General features: G+C 44.0%; 1 protein-coding gene across 2 annotated transcripts in view; it reads right to left on the bottom strand.

Annotated features, from left to right (window-relative positions):
* The window catches only part of LOC134224795 (lissencephaly-1 homolog), a 271,084-nt gene that overhangs the window by 6,536 nt on the left and 245,993 nt on the right, over positions 1-18,555 (bottom strand). For both annotated transcript variants that reach the window (XM_062704376.1, XM_062704377.1), the window contains exons 3-4: positions 15,300-15,757; positions 14,925-15,238 (exon numbers count right to left, since the gene is read on the bottom strand). In XM_062704376.1, the coding sequence (XP_062560360.1) occupies positions 14,925-15,238; positions 15,300-15,757 (772 nt within the window). The remainder of the gene's footprint in view (positions 1-14,924; positions 15,239-15,299; positions 15,758-18,555) is intronic.

The raw sequence follows: 18,555 nt of genomic DNA, 5'->3' as shown, positions 1-18,555 counted from the left end.
TATCCAGGACCGGTCACTATACGAAATCACAACAACAGTTTGACACTTGTGTTTAAGGTTATGTTTGCGCGATAGAGTGACGCTTTTGCCCCTGGTTGAGGTGTCCTTTTTGCCCCGGATGGTCAATAGTGCATTTAAATGCATATTTTCGCAAAAAAAGATACCACAGCCAGTAGTGTTGAGTTAGAAATACTTGTCAATACTGTAAACTTGTTTCCTACTTCGAATAACCCTAAATTAATATAAAATGCCCTTTGAAAATTCTTATTTTATGTGATGTCATTATTATAATTTTTGACCAGATCCAAGTAGCATTTTGTTTTTCAGCTATTTTTAGCTTTATTCAAGACTTTCAATACGAAATTTGATGAATATTACATTATAAGACTGTTAAGAAGGTTAAGAAGTCATCGATTATGCTTATATTATTACATTTTACAGGGAAATCAAAGGTGTCCTTCTTGCCCCGGTGTCCTTTTTGCCCCGGGTTCCCCTACCAGCAATAAAGTTTTCCAGTGTTACGGTTATGCGGTCACTTTGCTTAATGTTACAAAACAACTTGGTAGTTTTTTCGAGTTTTTCGGAACAAACTTTCTTATTTCACCTGGTCAGCTGGAAGAACTAGCAATTTGGAGATGATTCATGAGCTTATCTCAAAATCGACAAAAATGCAAATGTTACATATATGCGATCATGGGCAGTTTAAGACAACGGTAATTTGCCAAATGTTGAACGGCTAATTTCTTCGTCTATTGTTAAACGGACGTGCATTTCTTATCGGAGTTCAACAATAGGCGACAAAATAAGCCGTTCAACATTTGGCGGTTTCCCCTATTGTTTTTCTAGCGATTGGAAACTCGGTTCGTGGAATCGCAAATCTCTCAACTTCATCGGGAGCACACGCATTCTCGCCGATGTGCTCAGGGATCGTGGATTCGACATCGTAGCACTGCAGGAGGTTTGTCGGAAGGGATAAATGGTGCGAACGTTTAGAAGTAATCATACCATCTACCAGAGCACGGTGGAGTAGCTAGAACAAATGGCTGGCCAAAAACCCTTTCTCGTTTTTCAAACTTTTGCATGGTATTACATTTTTAGAATATTCTTCAATATTATCGCCATTATGTGTCATTGAAATTTTTACGTTTGTTTCTTATTAGTATTAATAAGAACCTATCAAAAATCATGTTAATTTGATGGTTTTTAGCGTGCCGTAAGACAAAGATCAGCTACCATTTCTGACAAATCTAAACAACACATATAATGTTAGGTTTATAGTACACAAAGCATCATTTATAGACTGGCCTAGGACCTCCATGAGTTGAAATGAATTATATTTAACATTAAGATATTTTTTCATAATCATAAATAACATGGAGTTTTTGACATTTTTAACAAACTTCATTATTTAAAAAGTAGAAGTACTCCCTCGTATTCCACTTCGAGATTGTATACACATGAAAATATAGGCTTTCATCTTTCTATTGCGGGTTAAAGATCATCCGCAAACGAATTTGCGAGTAACTTCAAAATATGTTGTTTTCATATTTTCCGCCATTTTTTTCAACAGTACCATAGGCAAAACAATTTCGGCAAATAACTTTTTCTGGTTTTCGAGGCATTTGACACATAGACATGATTGAATACAATAGTAACATACTCTATTTTTTGTTATTCATTCGTTCATTTGGTAGGCTCAAATGCTGTAGGGCGTTACGGAGCCGATTAAAAAAAACTTTTTAATGCAATTTTGTAACCTAACGCTCAAATTATAATGTTAGTTTGGGGCATCTGCTGCTCATTTAAATCTCTACAAAGCATGGCGCATGCTCCATTATCTTTCATCTCATTCCCACTAACCAATCTTATGAAAAATCAAAATATCAATTGTATTGAATTTGGCGATTGCATTGACAACAGATATGTAAATATCGATATAACTTAAATACATCATATTTGATATTATGTAGACAAGTTGGAGCAAAGATATAATATGGGGTAGGGGATAAAACGGGCAAGCACCACTTCAAGGTAAATAGAAACAATTCGAATAAGCAGTCTACTTGGTCTTAAGTAAAGTAATCACTTGAGGCAACTTTGTACATAGGACCAAAACAGGAAATAGAATGAAACATTTCCTCTCCAAACATAATCGATGTAAGATGAAGATGATCTAAGCAAAAAGTTTAAGAACGACCCATAAGGGTGCAAAAACAATAGCCAGACTTTTGTTTAATCAATTTCAAAGTTTCAGATGCAACTGATGTTATGCGTGAGTAATCAGTATTGATTGTACGTTCTGGGTAGCTTTCGCTGCTAAAACATAATAAACTTGTGAAATGGGAGCGGAAAATCTAATGTTTTGTTTTGAATCGATTAATGTTTTCCTTTCTGTAATAGGCCCTTATCAAATGCTACGCGAGATTTTTCATTTTTCACGTTTCCCACGCGAATTAAGGACAAAAGTGAGTAAAAATGAACTATAATGGAGCTGTCGCCTCTGTATCAGTTTATAATTTAATTTTTGAACATATCAAGAAAGGTAATTTATCACTGGTAGGTGAATTTGCACCTTAAAAATGTTCGAAAATCGTTTGCTACTATGTTTTTGCATCATAAATACAAAACCTACCAGAAAACGCCGAAATATAATTATGGCCAGGATTTTGGTCTAGTTACCCCTTAGTGCAGAGCTGCGGCAACACACACGTTCTTCAACTTTAGCATAATCAACGTCCATAGCACACACTCCGGAAGCACTGATGATGATAAGGACGCAATCTACGCGCAGCTTGAACGTTAGTACGACAACTGCCCAAGCCACGACGTCAAAATCATTATTGAAGTTTTGAACACTCAGGATGGCTAAGAGGAGGAGTTTAGACCGACTATCGGAAAGCTCAGCGCCCACCGGTTGAAGAACGAAAACGACCTACGATTAATTGATTTGGCTGCGTCCAAGAATATGGCCATTCGCAGCACCTACTTCCAACACAGCCTCCCGTATCGGTACACCTGGAGATCACCACTGCAGACAGAATCACAAATCGACCACGTTCCAATTGATGGACGGCATTCCTCCGACATTATCGACGTCAGGACATATCGTGACGCTAACATCGACTCTGACCACTATCTGGTGATGGTTAAACTGCGTCCAAAACTACCCGTCATCAACAAACAATGTTCGGTACCGACGGCCGCCGCGGTTCGACCTAGAGCGACTGCAGTAACCTGATGTCGCCACTGCATACGCGCAGCATCTCGAGGCAGCGTTGCCGGAAGAGGGTGAGCTTGATGGGGCCTCTCTTGAGGACTGCTGCAATACAGTCAAAGCAGCCATTAACGACGCAGCGGAGAACAACGTCGGGTATGTGGGACGAAGTCGACGAAGAATACAGAAACATTCTGGAGGAGGACCCAGCGCGGGCGATCGCGCTGCAGCAAGGGACCCGGCAGAACGTGGAACGCTATAGACGGAAGCGGAGACCCGCCTTTTCAGGAGAAGAAACGCCGCCTGGAAGAAGCGGAGTGCGAGGAGATGGAACAGCCGTTCTCAAGAAACAAGTTCTATCAGAAGCTCAACGCATCCCGCAAAAGCTTCGTGCAGCGAGCAGAGATGTGCCGGGATAAGGATGGGAGCATATTGACGGACGAACGTGTGGTTATCGAAAGGTGAACGCAGCAGTTCGAGGAACACGTAAATGGCGCTGAGAGTACAGGCAGTGAAAGTCAAAGCAACGGAGGAGATGACTACGTCAGTTCAGCGGACGATGGAAACCAACCAGCCCCCACCTTGAGGAAAGTTAAGGATGCGATCCAACAGCTAAAGACCAATAAAACAGCTGGTAATAATGGTATCGGAGCTGAGCTCATCAAGATGGGCCCGGAAAAGCTGGCCACTTACCTGCACAAACTGATAGTCAGAATCTGGGAAACTGAACAACTACCGGATGAGTGGAAGGAAGGGGTTATATGCCCTATATACAAGAAAGGCGACAAGCTGAAGTGTGAGAACTTTCGAGCGATCACCATCCTTAATGTCGCCTACGAAGTTATATACCAGATCATCTTCCGTCGTCAGTCACTAATAGTGAATGAGTTCGTGGGAAGTTATCAGGCCAGTTTCGTTGACGGCCACTCGACAACGGGCCAGATCTTTACTGTACGTCAAATCCTCCAAAAACTGAGCATACCAAGTCCCAACGCACCATCTGTTCGTCGGTTTCAAGGCGACATACGACAGTATTGACCGCGTAAAGCTTAAGAAAATTATGGACGAGAACGGCTTCCCTGGGTAGCTTACCAGACTGATGAAAGCAAAGGAGGTGTGCAAAACTGTGTGAAGATTTCGGGCGAACACTCTAGTTCGTTCGAATCGATGGATTTTCGTGCCTGTTATGCGGAGAGCCGGGTGTAACAGCCGGGGTACGATTTTCAACAGATCCAGTCAATGTTGAATGCATCGAAGACAAAGTACATGCTAGTGGGCGGAACCAAACGCACCAGGGCCGCCTGGGAAGCAGTGTTACAATAGACGGGGATACTTTCGAGCTAGGATAGGATGTGACAATTGAATTGCGACTGCCTTGTTGTTTCCTCAGTCGATTGCTTCGACGAGGTGGTGACCAGTGCTTCCGAATATATTTTTTTGGCAAAATCTGCAAAGTGATATATTCAAAAAATAATGTTTTCTCGTTCATTTCTTCCATTATTCGTAATAAAAGATGTTACGTACTATCAGAAAAAAGTTTTTACATGGAATTAGATGAGTTTTACAGTGAAATGGGTAAAAAGTTGGTTAATAATGCTTCTAATCGAGTGTTTTAAATAAGCATAACCCTTGAGAATCATGCATAGGGTAAAACGTCCTATCGTTGTGGTATGCCCTAATGTTGCGGTAGTGTTAAAGTAGTGCATTCTGGATATAAAACCAATGAAAACAATTGTGGGTACGCTAAAACTCTTTGAATTAACGACTAGAACAGCTTTGGTTTGACAAAATTCCGTTCAAAATGATGAAAAATCAACATTTTTCGTTAAAAATTTGAATCCCTTGAGCCTATTATTGCGGTAGTGCTAAGGTCCTATTGTTGCGGTATTGCTCTCCATAAGAATTACATGCAATACCGCAACAATAGGACTGACCTTCAAAAAATATCGCAACGATAGGCAACTGCGTCCTATTATTGCGGTAGTTTGTTTTTATTGTGATAAAAACAAAACAACATAAGTTCAGCACAATTCACATAATATTTACAAAACTATAGTTAACGAGCATCCTATTCAACTACTAAAATATGAAAATCGACCAACAGGTAATTTTTGAAGAATTTTTGTTATAAATTTTATTTTGACACGGTGCTTAGCCCCTCCATAATAGGTCGTTTTACCCTACATCATTGACAGTCTAGCATAAATTCATTTCACCCAAAAAATCAAAAAACAAACTTTTGAAATTTGTCATAAATTTGAATTTATTTACCCAGCAACACGGCCAAGCTAACAAAAAACTGCCCTTTTGAAAATGTGATACCGCCGATCGAAGTAATCGATTGTCGTTTTCACCCAATCAGCAACCGGTACGATTTTGACAGAAAATCGGTACGATTTTTAATGACTAATTGGCACATCCTATCCTAGCTTTCGAGGTGGTCGATGAATTTGCCTACCTTGGATCCTTGGTAACGGATGATAATAATGTTAGTCATGAAATACGAAGGCGCATCATCTATGGAAGTTGGGCCTACTACGGTCTCCAGAAGAAACTGCGGTCAAAAAAGTTTCACACCCGCAACAAATGTGTCATGTACAAAACACTCATAAGACCGGTAGTTCTCTATGGACATGAAACTTGGACTATGCTCGAGGATGACTTGCATGCACTCAAAGTATTCGAGAGACGGGTGCTTAGGACCATCTTTGTCGGTGTGCAAAAAGACGGTGTGTCGCGGCGAAGGATGCACCACGAGCTCACCCAGCTCTACGGCGAACCCTGCATACAGAGAGTAGCTAAAGCCGGAAGGGTACGATGGGCAGAACATGTTGCAACAGGGCCCTCCTTAGCCGTGCGGTAAGACGCGCGGCTACAAAGCAAGACCATGCTGAGGGTGGCTGGGTTCGATTCCCGGTGTCGGTCTAGGCAATTTTCGGATTGGAAATTGTCTCGACTTCCCTGGGCATAAAAGTATCATCGTGTTAGCCTCATGATATACGAATGCAAAAATGGTAACCTGGCTTAGAAACCTCGCAGTTAATAACTGTGGAAGTGCTTAATGAACACTAAGCTGCGAGGCGGCTCTGTCCCAGTGTGGGGATGTAATGCCAATAAGAAGAAGAAGATGTTGCAAGAATGCCGAACAGCAACCCTGCAAAGATGGTGTTCGCTTCCGATCCGGCAGGTACAAGAAGGCCTTTTTTCCGTAGGCTTCTAATAATTCAATCAATCGTGATTTTATTTACCGTAACTTCTAAAAAATTTGATTGATCTCATTTGCAGATGTCAGCACCTCTGAAAAATTTTAGAGTTAAAGAAGTAAAGTTTGGACATCTTCGAGTGCTTTTGTGATTTTAAATTGCCTTGTCCTAAAGAATAATGAGTAGTCTTGTGACGACGAGAACCAGTCGGCGCTCAACCGTTAACAGTGAACTGCAGGGCATATACTGTGCTCGACCGCTACACAATGGAAAACGTCAACGAATGACGAACTGTCATAGATGTCACATGGAGCAGAACGTCAGTGACTATGCAAAATTGGTATTTAGTAGTTTAGTAATTTGGTAGTTTTCCAGAAATTCATAGCATTCGGAAATATTTGAGAATTTACTAAAATATTCAATATGTAAGTGTAAAACCTTAAAATTAAATTACCTTAAAACTATTATTATTACCTACTACTTAAAACCTGTTATTATAAAACTAAATTTATTTCTCCAGTTGCAATACCAACACCTATTCTAATAAAGTTAAACCTAGAGGATTAGTAAAGAGATACTGTTGAAATTGTAAGTAAACTGAAATTGTAAGCCTAATGAAATGAACTTATAATAAATGTATTACAGCTAAAGCTGTCCCAACCAACTTCGAGTTGGTAGGCTGCTAAAAGAAAACAGTTTCAACATCCTTTAGAATTTTAACACCGCAAAGACAATGGCGGACAAAGGGAATAATTCGCAGGGGCCTCGAAATTGCGCAACATGTTCTAAGCCCGATGATTGCATCCTGCGAACTCCTGGATGATTCTAGTAAAACACAACTACCACTAGCTTCTGAGGAAGAAATGGGAAAAGGAGATGCGAAGCCCAAAGTTCCGGTGGTGCAAGCGGTAAGTCTGGCTGTTCCGGCGAAGAAAGCAAGAACCAAATCTTTGGTCGGAAGCAAAGGTACGCGAAAGTCGAAAAAAGGAACCGTTCAGCAAAGCATTACTTCAAGTGCCCAGAGGCGGTTGGAATTGGAGTTAAAGGCTGTAGAAGAGCAGCAAAAAATACAAGAAGAAGAGCTGACTGCACAGAAGGAACTTCAGGATCTCGAGGAGTTAGCGATCGACGCAAAACGGATTGCTGAAGCAAAGGCCGCTATGAAGCAAAGAATATCGGATGAGCGTGAGTTTCGGATGAAGCAGATGGCTATTAGAAAGCACTCAGAAGTAGAGAAGGTGAAATTGATCCGGCAAGCTTCCAAGTATGCCAGCAGCAGGAGCAGTTCGGTCGATACTGGCACATGTTCAAAGCTCAAGGTGGAGAACTGGTTGAAGAAGCAGCAGACAATGGCACTGGTTAAGAAGTTAACGCTAGCAGTAAACCCTAGTGATGATTCAAAGCAAGTAGAAAATACTAACCATCAACAGTCAAATATTAGGACCGCTAGGAGCTCAGACCTTCCCCCCTAACACTACCAAATAAATCTTACGAAACCATTTTCCTCACAACATCTTGTTAGTCAGGTGATTCAAGGACAGCAAGCTCACACGAATGCTTTCGTAAAACGTCATTTCGTTGATGAATTTGAGCAACTGGGTGTGGGAGATGCAGATGTTCACGTCAGTACTAGTAAACATGCCCTGTACTTGATTGATAGTGAGGTCGATGGCTTGGAAATACGGAATAATTTTAGAGGTCATGGATACTATACAGCTGCGTGTCGTTCGCACAATGTTTGTGAAGTGCAATTGCCTGAAGATAGTGACTATCAGCAGCAAAATTACTCAAGAGCAACAAATTCTCCCAGAGGAATGGCCGATTTGGATCAGCAACTTCCGCCGATCAACATCTACTTGTGGATTCTCCGATGATGAAAACCTGATTCGACTTCAACGTTGCCTCAAATGTTCGGCTTTAGATGCGGTTCGCAGTAGACTGCAGTGTCCCGCTAGTGTCCCACACGTGATACGTACTCTGGAGATGCCGTATGGTCGGCCTGACACACTTATCCGTTCAATGAATCATAGAATTTGGTTTAGTTGTAGATAATCTGGTGCAGCATCTGAAGAATGCTGGACAACAGGCACACCTGACAAATCCGTCTCTGCTACATGATCTGGTTGGGAAATTGCCTGTCGACTACAAGCTTAAGTGGTCAGCTTATAAGAGTATGCGAGCTGACGTGGATCTGAGTACGTTTGGGCAGTTTATGTCGGCTTTAGTAGAACTGGCATATGAAGTAGCGGATGACTTCCCCAGTGGAGAGAGGACCCCGAAGCAGAAGCAGAAGCCCAACGATCGAGCATTTGTCCAGACGCATTTGGAAACCATCGGATCATCAGTGAGCCAATCGACCAGCAGCAACAATTCAGGCACTCGGACACCTATAAAACCATGTGCTGTTTGCAAAGCGGAAGGGCACAGAGTCGCAGAATGCAATTGTTTCAAACTTATGGACATTAGTGGACGAATAAATTTGGTACAGCAGAGCGGTTTATGTCGATTGTGCTTGAACTTCCACGGAAAATGGCCATGCAAGACGGCAAAAGAATGTGGTGTCAACGATTGTCGGTTGAAACATCACCCTTTGTTGCATTTTCCAACAACAGAAATCCACGCAGCGGTTTCAACAAGTCATCTGAGTGAGCAAACAACAAGTGATGGGCCTTTTTTCAGAATAATTCCTGTAACGCTATACGGGAAACATTGCGAGATGAACGTATACGCTTTCGTGGATGAAGGGTCAAAGATAACGCTAATGGAAGATGCGGTGGCGGATCAGCTTGGATTTGCCGGTACAACGGAAACCCTAAACCTGCAGTGGACAGGAAATATCAAGCGTAGTGAGCCAAATTCAAAACGAATCAACGCTAGAATTTCCGGAGAACGTTCATCGAAACAGTATCAAATGATTAACGTGCGTACCGTCGGTGGATTACTGCTTCCATCGCAGACAGTGAACTACGAGAAAATGTGCAGCAGATACCCACATCTACGAGGTCTTCCAATACGTATCTACGAAAAGGTGTCACCAAAACTCTTGATTGGTCTTGACAACTTGAAGCTCACCGTGCTGTTGAAGATCAGAGAAGGAAGATGGGCAGACCCTATAGCCGCCTAGAGCCGCATCGGATGGAGCTTTTACGGATGTGCTACGACACAAGCATCGACGGTCACGTGTGGGTTTCATTTTGGAGGATGGACCAATCAGGAGCAGGACCTTAACTAATTGGTTCGTGACTATATCACACTGGACAACACCGGTGTAACACATCCTTCTATGATCCTAGAATCCGAGGAGGACAAGCGGGCAAGACTGCTGCTGAAGTCAACAACTCGAAAAATCGGGGGAGCTTTCGAGACAGGATTACTGTGGAAGGCTGACAATATCCAGTTCCCAAACAGCTATGGGATGGCATTTAAACGGATGTGTGCCCTCGAAAGAATATTAGAAAAGGATCCGGTTCTCTACGCTCGTGTTAAACAGCATCTTCGAGACTGCGAGGCGAAAAGGTACGCACACAAAGCAATATTGGGCAGCAGGGACTATGTCCAAGGGCTTGACGATCCCTCCCCAGGCCATCTGCGAGTTGTGGGGCTTGCCTAGGATGTGGTGGGGTTTGACAGTGGGCCCTGTTAAACCTCTATAAAAAGCTGCATGTATCCGCAAGTAGGCTCCACCAAAGCGACCGTGTGCCGTTCAAAGCGCACAAGCCCAAGTCCCGGTGTTAGGTGGGACGCTAAACAGCCCTGACACGACGGCCCTCCGACGAGACAGGAGGTTTGCGCAGGCCCAATAAGCCGCCTAGAAAACCAATCATTACGAACAATATAAGAGATAATGCGACTCGATATAATCGGCAAAGACCTAGGCGACGAATACAGGATCACGATTGGAAGCTTGGAACATGGAATTGCAAGTCGCTAGGTTTCGCAGGTTGCGACAGGATGATCTACGATGAATTACATCCCCGCAACTTCGACGTCGTGGCGCTGCAGGAGATTTGCTGGACAGGACAGAAAGTGTGGAAAAGCGGGCATCGAGCGGCTACCTTCTACCAAAGCTGTGGCACCACCAACGAGCTGGGAACCGGCTTCATAGTGCTGGGTAAGATGCGCCAACGCGTGATTGAGTGGCAGCCAATCAACGCAAGGATGTGCAAGCTGAGGATTAAAGGCCGTTTCTTCAACTATAGCATCATCAACGTGCACTGCCCACACGAAGGGAGACCCGACGACGAGAAAGAAGCGTTCTACGCACAGCTGGAGCAGACATACGATGGATGCCCACTGCGGGACGTTAAAATCGTCATCGGTGACATGAACGCACAGGTAGGAAGGGAGGAAATGTAGAGCGGTCATCGGACCGGACAGTCTGCACACCGTATCGAATGACAACGGCCAACGATGCATAAACTTCGCAGCCTCCCGCGGAATGGTAGTCCGAAGCACCTTCTTTCCCCGCAAAAATATCCACAAGGCCACATGGAGATCACCTAACCAAGAAACGGAAAACCAAATCGACCACGTTCTAATCGACGGTAAATTCTTCTCCGACATCACGAACGTCCGCACTTACCGCAGTGCGAATATTGAATCCGACCACTACCTCGTTGCAGTATGCCTGCGCTCAAAACTCTCGACGGTGTACAACACGCGTCGAAATCGGACGCCGCGGCTTAACATTGGGCGGCTACGAGACGGTAGACTAGCCCAAGAATACGCGCAGCAGCTGGAAGTGGCACTTCCAACGGAAGAGCAGCTAGGCGCAGCGTCTCTTGAAGATGGCTGGAGAGATATTCGATCCGCTATTGGTAGCACCGCAACCGCTGCACTTGGCACGGTGCCCCCGGATCAGAGAAACGACTGGTATGACGGCGAATGTGAGCAGTTAGTGGAAGAGAAGAATGCAGCATGGGCGAGATTGCTGCAACACCGCACGAGGGCGAACGAGGCACTATATAAACAGGCGCGGAACAGACAAAACTCGATTTTCCGGAGGAAAAAGCGCCAGCAGGAAGATCGAGACCGTGAAGAAACGGAGCAACTATACCGCGCTAATAACACACGAAAGTTCTATGAGAAGTTGAACCGTTCACGTAAGGGCCACGTGCCACAGCCCGATATGTGTAAGGACATAAACGGGAACCTTCTTACGAACGAGCGTGAGGTGATCCAAAGGTGGCGGCAGCACTACGAAGAACACCTGAATGGCGATGTGGCAGACGAAGATGGCGGTATGGTGATGGACCTGGGAGAACGCGCGCAGGACATAATTCTACCGGCTCCGGATCTCCAGGAAATCCAGGAGGAGATTGGCCGGCTCAAGAACAACAAAGCCCTTGGGGTTGACCAACTACCAGGAGAGCTATTTAAACACGGTGGTGAGGCACTGGCTAGAGCGCTGCACTGGGTCATTACCAAGATTTGGGAGGAGGATGTTTTGCCGCAGGAGTGGATGGAAGGTGTCGTGTGTCTCATCTACAAAAAGGCGATAAGCTGGATTGTAGCAACTACCGCGCAATCACATTGCTGAACGCCGCCTACAAGGTACTCTCCCAAATTTTATGCCGTCGACTAGCACCAACTGCAAGGGAGTTCGTGGGGCAGTACCAGGCGGGTTTTATGGGTGAACGCTCCACCACGGACCAGGTGTTTGCCATTCGCCAAGTACTGCAGAAATGCCGCGAATACAACGTGCCCACACATCATCTTTTCATCGACTTCAAAGCCGCATATGATACAATCGATCGGGACCAGCTATGGCAGCTAATGCACGAACACGGTTTTCCGGATAAACTGACACGGTTGATCAAAGCGACGATGGATCGGGTGATGTGCGTAGTTAGAGTTTCAGGGGCATTCTCGAGTCCCTTCGAAACCCGCAGAGGGTTACGGCAAGGTGATGGTCTTTCGTGTTTGCTATTCAACATCGCTTTGGAAGGTGTAATACGAAGAGCAGGGATTAACACGAGTGGTACAATTTTCAACAAGTCCGTCCAGCTATTTGGTTTCGCCGACGACATAGATATTATGGCACGTAACTTTGAGAAGATGGAGGAAGCCTACATCAGACTGAAGAGGGAAGCTAAGCGGATCGGACTAGTCATCAACACGTCGAAGACGAAGTACATGATAGGAAGAGGTTCAAGAGAAGACAATGTGAGCCACCCACCGAGAGTTTGCATCGATGGTGACGAAATCGAGGTGGTAGAAGAATTTGTGTACTTGGGCTCACTGGTGACTGCCGAAAATGACACCAGCAGAGAAATTCGGAGACGCATAGTGGCTGGAAACCGTACGTACTTTGGACTCCGCAAGACGCTCCGATCGAATAGAGTTCGCCGCCGTACCAAACTGACAATCTACAAAACGCTCATTAGACCGGTAGTCCTCTACGGACACGAGACCTGGACGATGCTCGTGGAGGACCAACGCGCATTTGGAGTTTTCGAAAGGAAAGTGCTGCGTACCATCTATGGTGGGGTGCAGATGGCGGACGGTACGTGGAGGAGGCGAATGAACCACGAATTGTTCCATCCATCAGCTGTTGGGAGAACCATCCATCGTTCACACCGCGAAAATCGGACGACTGCGATGGGCCGGGCACGTAGCCAGAATGTCGGACAGTAACCCGGTGAAAATGGTTCTCGACAACGATCCGACGGGCACAAGAAGGCGAGGTGCGCAGCGGGCAAGGTGGATCGATCAGGTGGAAGATGACTTGCGGACCCTCCGTAGACTGCGTGGTTGGCGACGTGTAGCCATGGACCGAGCCGAATGGAGAGGACTCTTATATACCGCACAGGCCACTTCGGCCTTAGTCTGAATAAATAAATAAATAAATAACAAAGCAACTCCACACGAACTCTCCAACACTAGTTTGAACCAGTGTTGGTATTTGCCGCTGGGGATAGTCCTGAAACCGAATAAGTCGAACAAGCTTAGGATGATCTGGGACGCAGCGGCAAAAGTAAATGGAATTTCTCTACATAAACTCCGCTTTGTTGAAAGGACCAGACTTCTCAACGTCTCTACCGACGGTCATTGGAAACTTTCGCTTGTACCGATACGCCCTGACCGGAGACATTGAAGAAATGTTTCACCGGCACCAAGATCGTCAATTCCAAAGGTTTCTGTTCAGAAATAGCTCAGATGAGGATCCCGTGGTTTATGTCATGGACGTCGCCATATTCGGAGCAGCCTGCTTGCCGAGTAGTGCCCACTATATTAAAAACCTAAACGCCAAGGAGTTTGAAACACAGTTCCCGCGGGCAGTAGCAGCTATCACTTATCGCCATTACGTGGATGATTATTTAGACAGCTTCGAAACCATTGAGGAAGCTGTGAAGATCGGCCAACAGGTGAAGCATATCCATGCCGAAGGTGGGTTCGAAATCCGGATTTTTGAAGAATCACTGGAAGCAGAAAAGAGTATTTGTGTAGAGAAAGCCGAGCAAGTCGAATCCGTTTTGGGTATGAAGTGGATCCCAAGCAGCGACACTTTTACATTCACCGTTTCTCTACGAGATAACTTGCGACACGTGCTAAATCTATTGCATATCCCTACTAAACGGGAAGTTTTGCGTACTGTGATGAGTTTCTTTGATCCCCTTGGACTGATCTCATTCTATTTGATTCATGGTCGCATCATGATGCAAGACATATGGGCAATTGGTATCGGTTGGGATGAACCGATCAGTGATGAAATCTTCATACAGTGGAAAAAGTGGATCGAACTAATCCCGGAGTTGAACACTCTTCGTATTCCACGCTGTTACATCAGTGGTTCCACGGAAACCGGATATTCCATGTTGCAGGTTCATGTTTTTGTCGACGCAAGCCAGTCAGCGTATGCAGGTGCTGCATATTTCCGGGTAGAAACCCCAAGGGGTCCAGTGGTCAGCCTCGTAGCAGCAAAATCCAAAGTAGCACCTTTAAAACTGTTGACAATTCCACGACTTGAACTTCAAGCAGCGGTTTTAGATTCTCGTTTGCTCAACAATGTGATCGCCATGCACGCTCTGCCTGTGGTGAAGCGAGTATTGTGATCCGATTCGGAAGTATCAGTAATATGTCACCAATATGTGGGATTCAGGATCAGCGAGATCCTATCTCTGACAGACGTAAACGAATGGCGAAAGATACCCTCTAAGGAGAATGTAGCGGACGATGCGACGAAGTGGGGAACAGGGCCGAACATCAAGAGTGACAGCCGATGGTTTCATGGACCAGAGTTTCTTCGGCATGCAGAAGAGTTCTGGCCTGGAAGTGATGATCAGATCTATCATACAGAGGAAGAAATACTAACATGTAATATTCATGAAGCAACACAGCCGTCGCTGGTTAACCTAAATAGATTCAGTATGAAATTTTCAGTATGAAATCCCGAAGTTACGGTCTGTGGTGTTCAAAGTGGCTGAGAATTGCATGACATGTAGAATCCGCCGAGCTATTCCTAGCTCACCTTTTGTTTAAAAAAAAAAACACGGTCTCAAACTCACCTTGCATTCCTTGGAGTTGGTCTGCCAGACGCGAACCGAGTGATCATTTGAGCAGGATGCCATCAGCGAACCGTCAACGTTGACCCGCACCATCCGGACCCACTCCCGGTGCCCGGTGAACGTTTTGACGCAATACCCGGTGGCCACTTCCCACATTTTGATGGTTTTGTCTCGCGAGGCGGACAGGAGATAATCGCCGGCTGGCACAAACGACACGGACGACACGTTGTGGTCGTGGCCGTGCATGGTTTTGACGCACTCAAACGTCTGCTGGAAATCCCACAGCTTGATCGAGAGGTCCGAACTGCAGGAGGCTGTTAAACAAATTATCGGTTAAAAAAATTAAATAATTGAAGAACAGCTTTGATAACTTACCTAACAATTTTCCTTGTGAATCAAATGCAAGATCCTGAACGGAGTCGGTGTGACCTTTGAGTGTCCGTTCGTATTCGCCCGTTTCAAAGTCCCAGATTTTGATTGTGGCATCCTCGGACGCCGAAGCCATCATACTGAAAACGGGATGGAACACCACCCGTGTGACTGTGGCTCGGTGACCGGCGAGGGCAAACTTTTCCGGCGGCCTCGGTATCCAGTCGGTGGGCGTACGTTTGGCTTTTGTTGGTGCACCCTCGATGGCTTCCTTTTCCGCTTCGGACAGTTTTGCTTCGAGTTCCATAACTTTCTTCTGGAGCCGTATCACTGAGGTCCATTTCTTCTCCAGCAGGCCACCGTACTTCCGTTCGATTTCGTTGGGCATATCTGCCTCTTTTCTGAAAGCCTCCAAAGCGTCTGTGTATCCATTGCTTCCCAGGTAGTCGGCAATCGCTTGGTTACTGTGGTAGACAGGAAGAGAAAACGATGGGTCAGTATTACGATGCGTGTTTAACGATATACTTGTAATAGGTCTACAGAGGGTCGTATGATTTATTACACTTTTGCAGATTTTTTCTTCCGTAAACTTTGAACGAAAGAGGTTGAGTGTGTTGCTCCCAATTGCGCCGTCAAACCAGACCATTTAGGATAGCTGTTATGGTGTTTTAACGAGTGTGTAATTAAGATTCTTTCTGTTTCAATCCGCTCGGTCTTAATCTCGAAACTTAAGTGAACGAACGCTCGATCACGACGCAAACACATAGACAAACATATGTATCACTCATAACACATGTCCATCTACATCGTCATCGTGTCAAACGAGTACGGAGGACAATCTATGAGCAATAAACCTTAACCATAACCTTGCTCGAGAACTAGCTATAGAAGTACTACCGCGCCGTCAACTTCGCGAAAAGTATGCCAACTGAATGGGAAAACCTGCCAAGTCGGAAGCATGAAAAGTTATGTTCTCACAAGTGGAGCTGGCGCCAAAACCGATTTTTTCAGAATTCTTGCTTCCCGCAGCATGCTCATGAAAAACAAACAGTTTTATTTGGGCGGTTTTAGTCACACGCACCTTCTGGAAGGTTGAACCAACTAACCTGGCATTAATTAAGTCGTTCTAATTAGCATTGATTTCAAAATGCAATGTCATGCGATGGTGCAACAACGCTCTCTAACGGGTAGGTACCTATAATCAGTGTGGTGCGTGATCGGTTAGTTGGCAGCGTGGACTTTTGCAATCTTTTATCATTGATCGGTGATACCGTTCTTTGACCGAATAACGAACCTTGGGGTGGATTTATCAGAACAGGTCAACATTTTCTTCAATTAGATAATATCCGATAGGTACATCTTCAAAGCCTCCAAGAATTTATATTTAAATAACGAAAAATATAGCACAAAGCCATAGACAAACAGATGCTAAACTCTGACTTATATCAATGCCACGTTTGTACCAAGCAGCCGCTGCAGCTGGAATTATTTTTGTTAGCATTTGACATTTTTAGTCACATCTGAAGGGCACTGCAGGGGCGAGTGTCTTTCTCTTTCGTTCTTCATGAAAGTTAGAAAACAACAAGGCTATTAAATGTCAATTTTGACATTTAGTGGCCTTGTTGGTTTCAAATTTGTTTGCGATAGAGATAAAGCAGTCCGTGCAGTTCCCTATGACCATATATAATGTAGATGATTTGACTATAAAAGTGTTACGTTTGTTTGTTTGAGGTTTCCAAGCGGGAGTTAAAATATTACTTTTGGAATTTCGACGAGAAGTTTGACGATCTATAAATAAAATAGCTTTATTACAAAAAAGATTGATGGATATGGTTGGAATTTCACGCAACGTAATAGATCTTCCCATAGGACGATACATTTTTTCTCCTTGCATGTCTCTGAAAACCACTATAATAAATTAACCGTTTATTCAAGAAGCTGCATATGTAACATTTTTGGGCAAAATAAGATTTTTATATATTATGAATCCTCGTCGAAAAATATGTGTTCTACCAGAAAAACGAAAAAAATAATTGTTCTCAAATGTATGATTTATTTTTCGTTTGTTTGGTTTTAGTCGTTTAAGACCTTCAGCGTCAATGAAACAATTAGTTAACCCCACGAAAAAAAAAAACAAAGAAAATTCAGGGGGTATTTAAAAAGCTTTGAAAGTTCAGGTTAACCGAGAAATTAATGAATTCTAACCGCGTAAAAAAAACCTGGGTGTATGCAGTTTCTCAAACAAATAATTCAAATAATAAAACAAACGTCTCGTATCAGTTTACATATTTGCAATTGAAAAAACTTATGTTTTCTGATCCATTTTCATAATTCAGTCAATCACAGGAAGTTTCCGCGAAGTTTTGATGTTTTTCGCCTTATATCCCCCACTGGGACATTGTTGCCTTGTAGCTTTGGGTTCATTAAGCACTTCCGCACTTATCGACACCGATGTTATACAATTGATTCATCCGCAGTGTCGATTTTACGACACACTTCAACAGCTATTGTTGTGGATTAATAATTCGTCGTTCCGTTACGAGATCGTTTCCAAATTTAATTCAATCAATTTATGAACTATGATTGAATTGACTCATTCAGTAATAATGGAAAACTTGTTTGGATGGCTGCTGTTGGCTATTGTCAATAACGCACTATTAATATCACTGGAAAATATTTCGAATTCACCAAGAGGGAAGAAGCTTTGGAATGAAAGCAGTAAGGGACACCAGTGTGAGATGAGCAGGTGCGTGAGCAATATGATCGTGCAATTCGTAATTGCTACTTCGTGATTCGACTATAACTAGAAAATTGCACAGACAAGCATGTGAATGGGGCTTGTAATAAAGGTATCCTTTCTTTATGTATGTACACGTTCCGGAAGTTCAAATATTTTCAATCAATAGCGACGCCTGCCACGTCCTTATCGCCATATAGGAAAGAAAGGACTGTTAGTTCAACTATTCTGCCGCTAACCGCAAGTCGAGCACATCTGTATATGGACGTCCATATACAGATGTGCTCGACTTGCGGTTAGCGGCAGTATTGTTGCTACTAAAAAAAAGACCGAGAACACCTCTGCAGCTCCATGATTGTCTTGAGATAGAGATTGAGCTAGACTCAAGGGATATATTATCAGGATTCCTTTAAGTGATGTGATCTATGGATAGTGGGTGATGCACTTAACACACAACTAAATTTTCGGATTTCACGAAAGTTCTGCGTTCGATACATAAAACAGCATCAAAGACCCAGATCTCAC

The sequence above is a fragment of the Armigeres subalbatus genome, chromosome 3, assembly GCF_024139115.2.
Source record: "Armigeres subalbatus isolate Guangzhou_Male chromosome 3, GZ_Asu_2, whole genome shotgun sequence".
Lineage (NCBI taxonomy): Eukaryota > Metazoa > Arthropoda > Insecta > Diptera > Culicidae > Armigeres > Armigeres subalbatus.
Note: the sequence above shows the minus strand (reverse complement) of the source record. Positions and strands in the feature narration are given on the sequence as shown.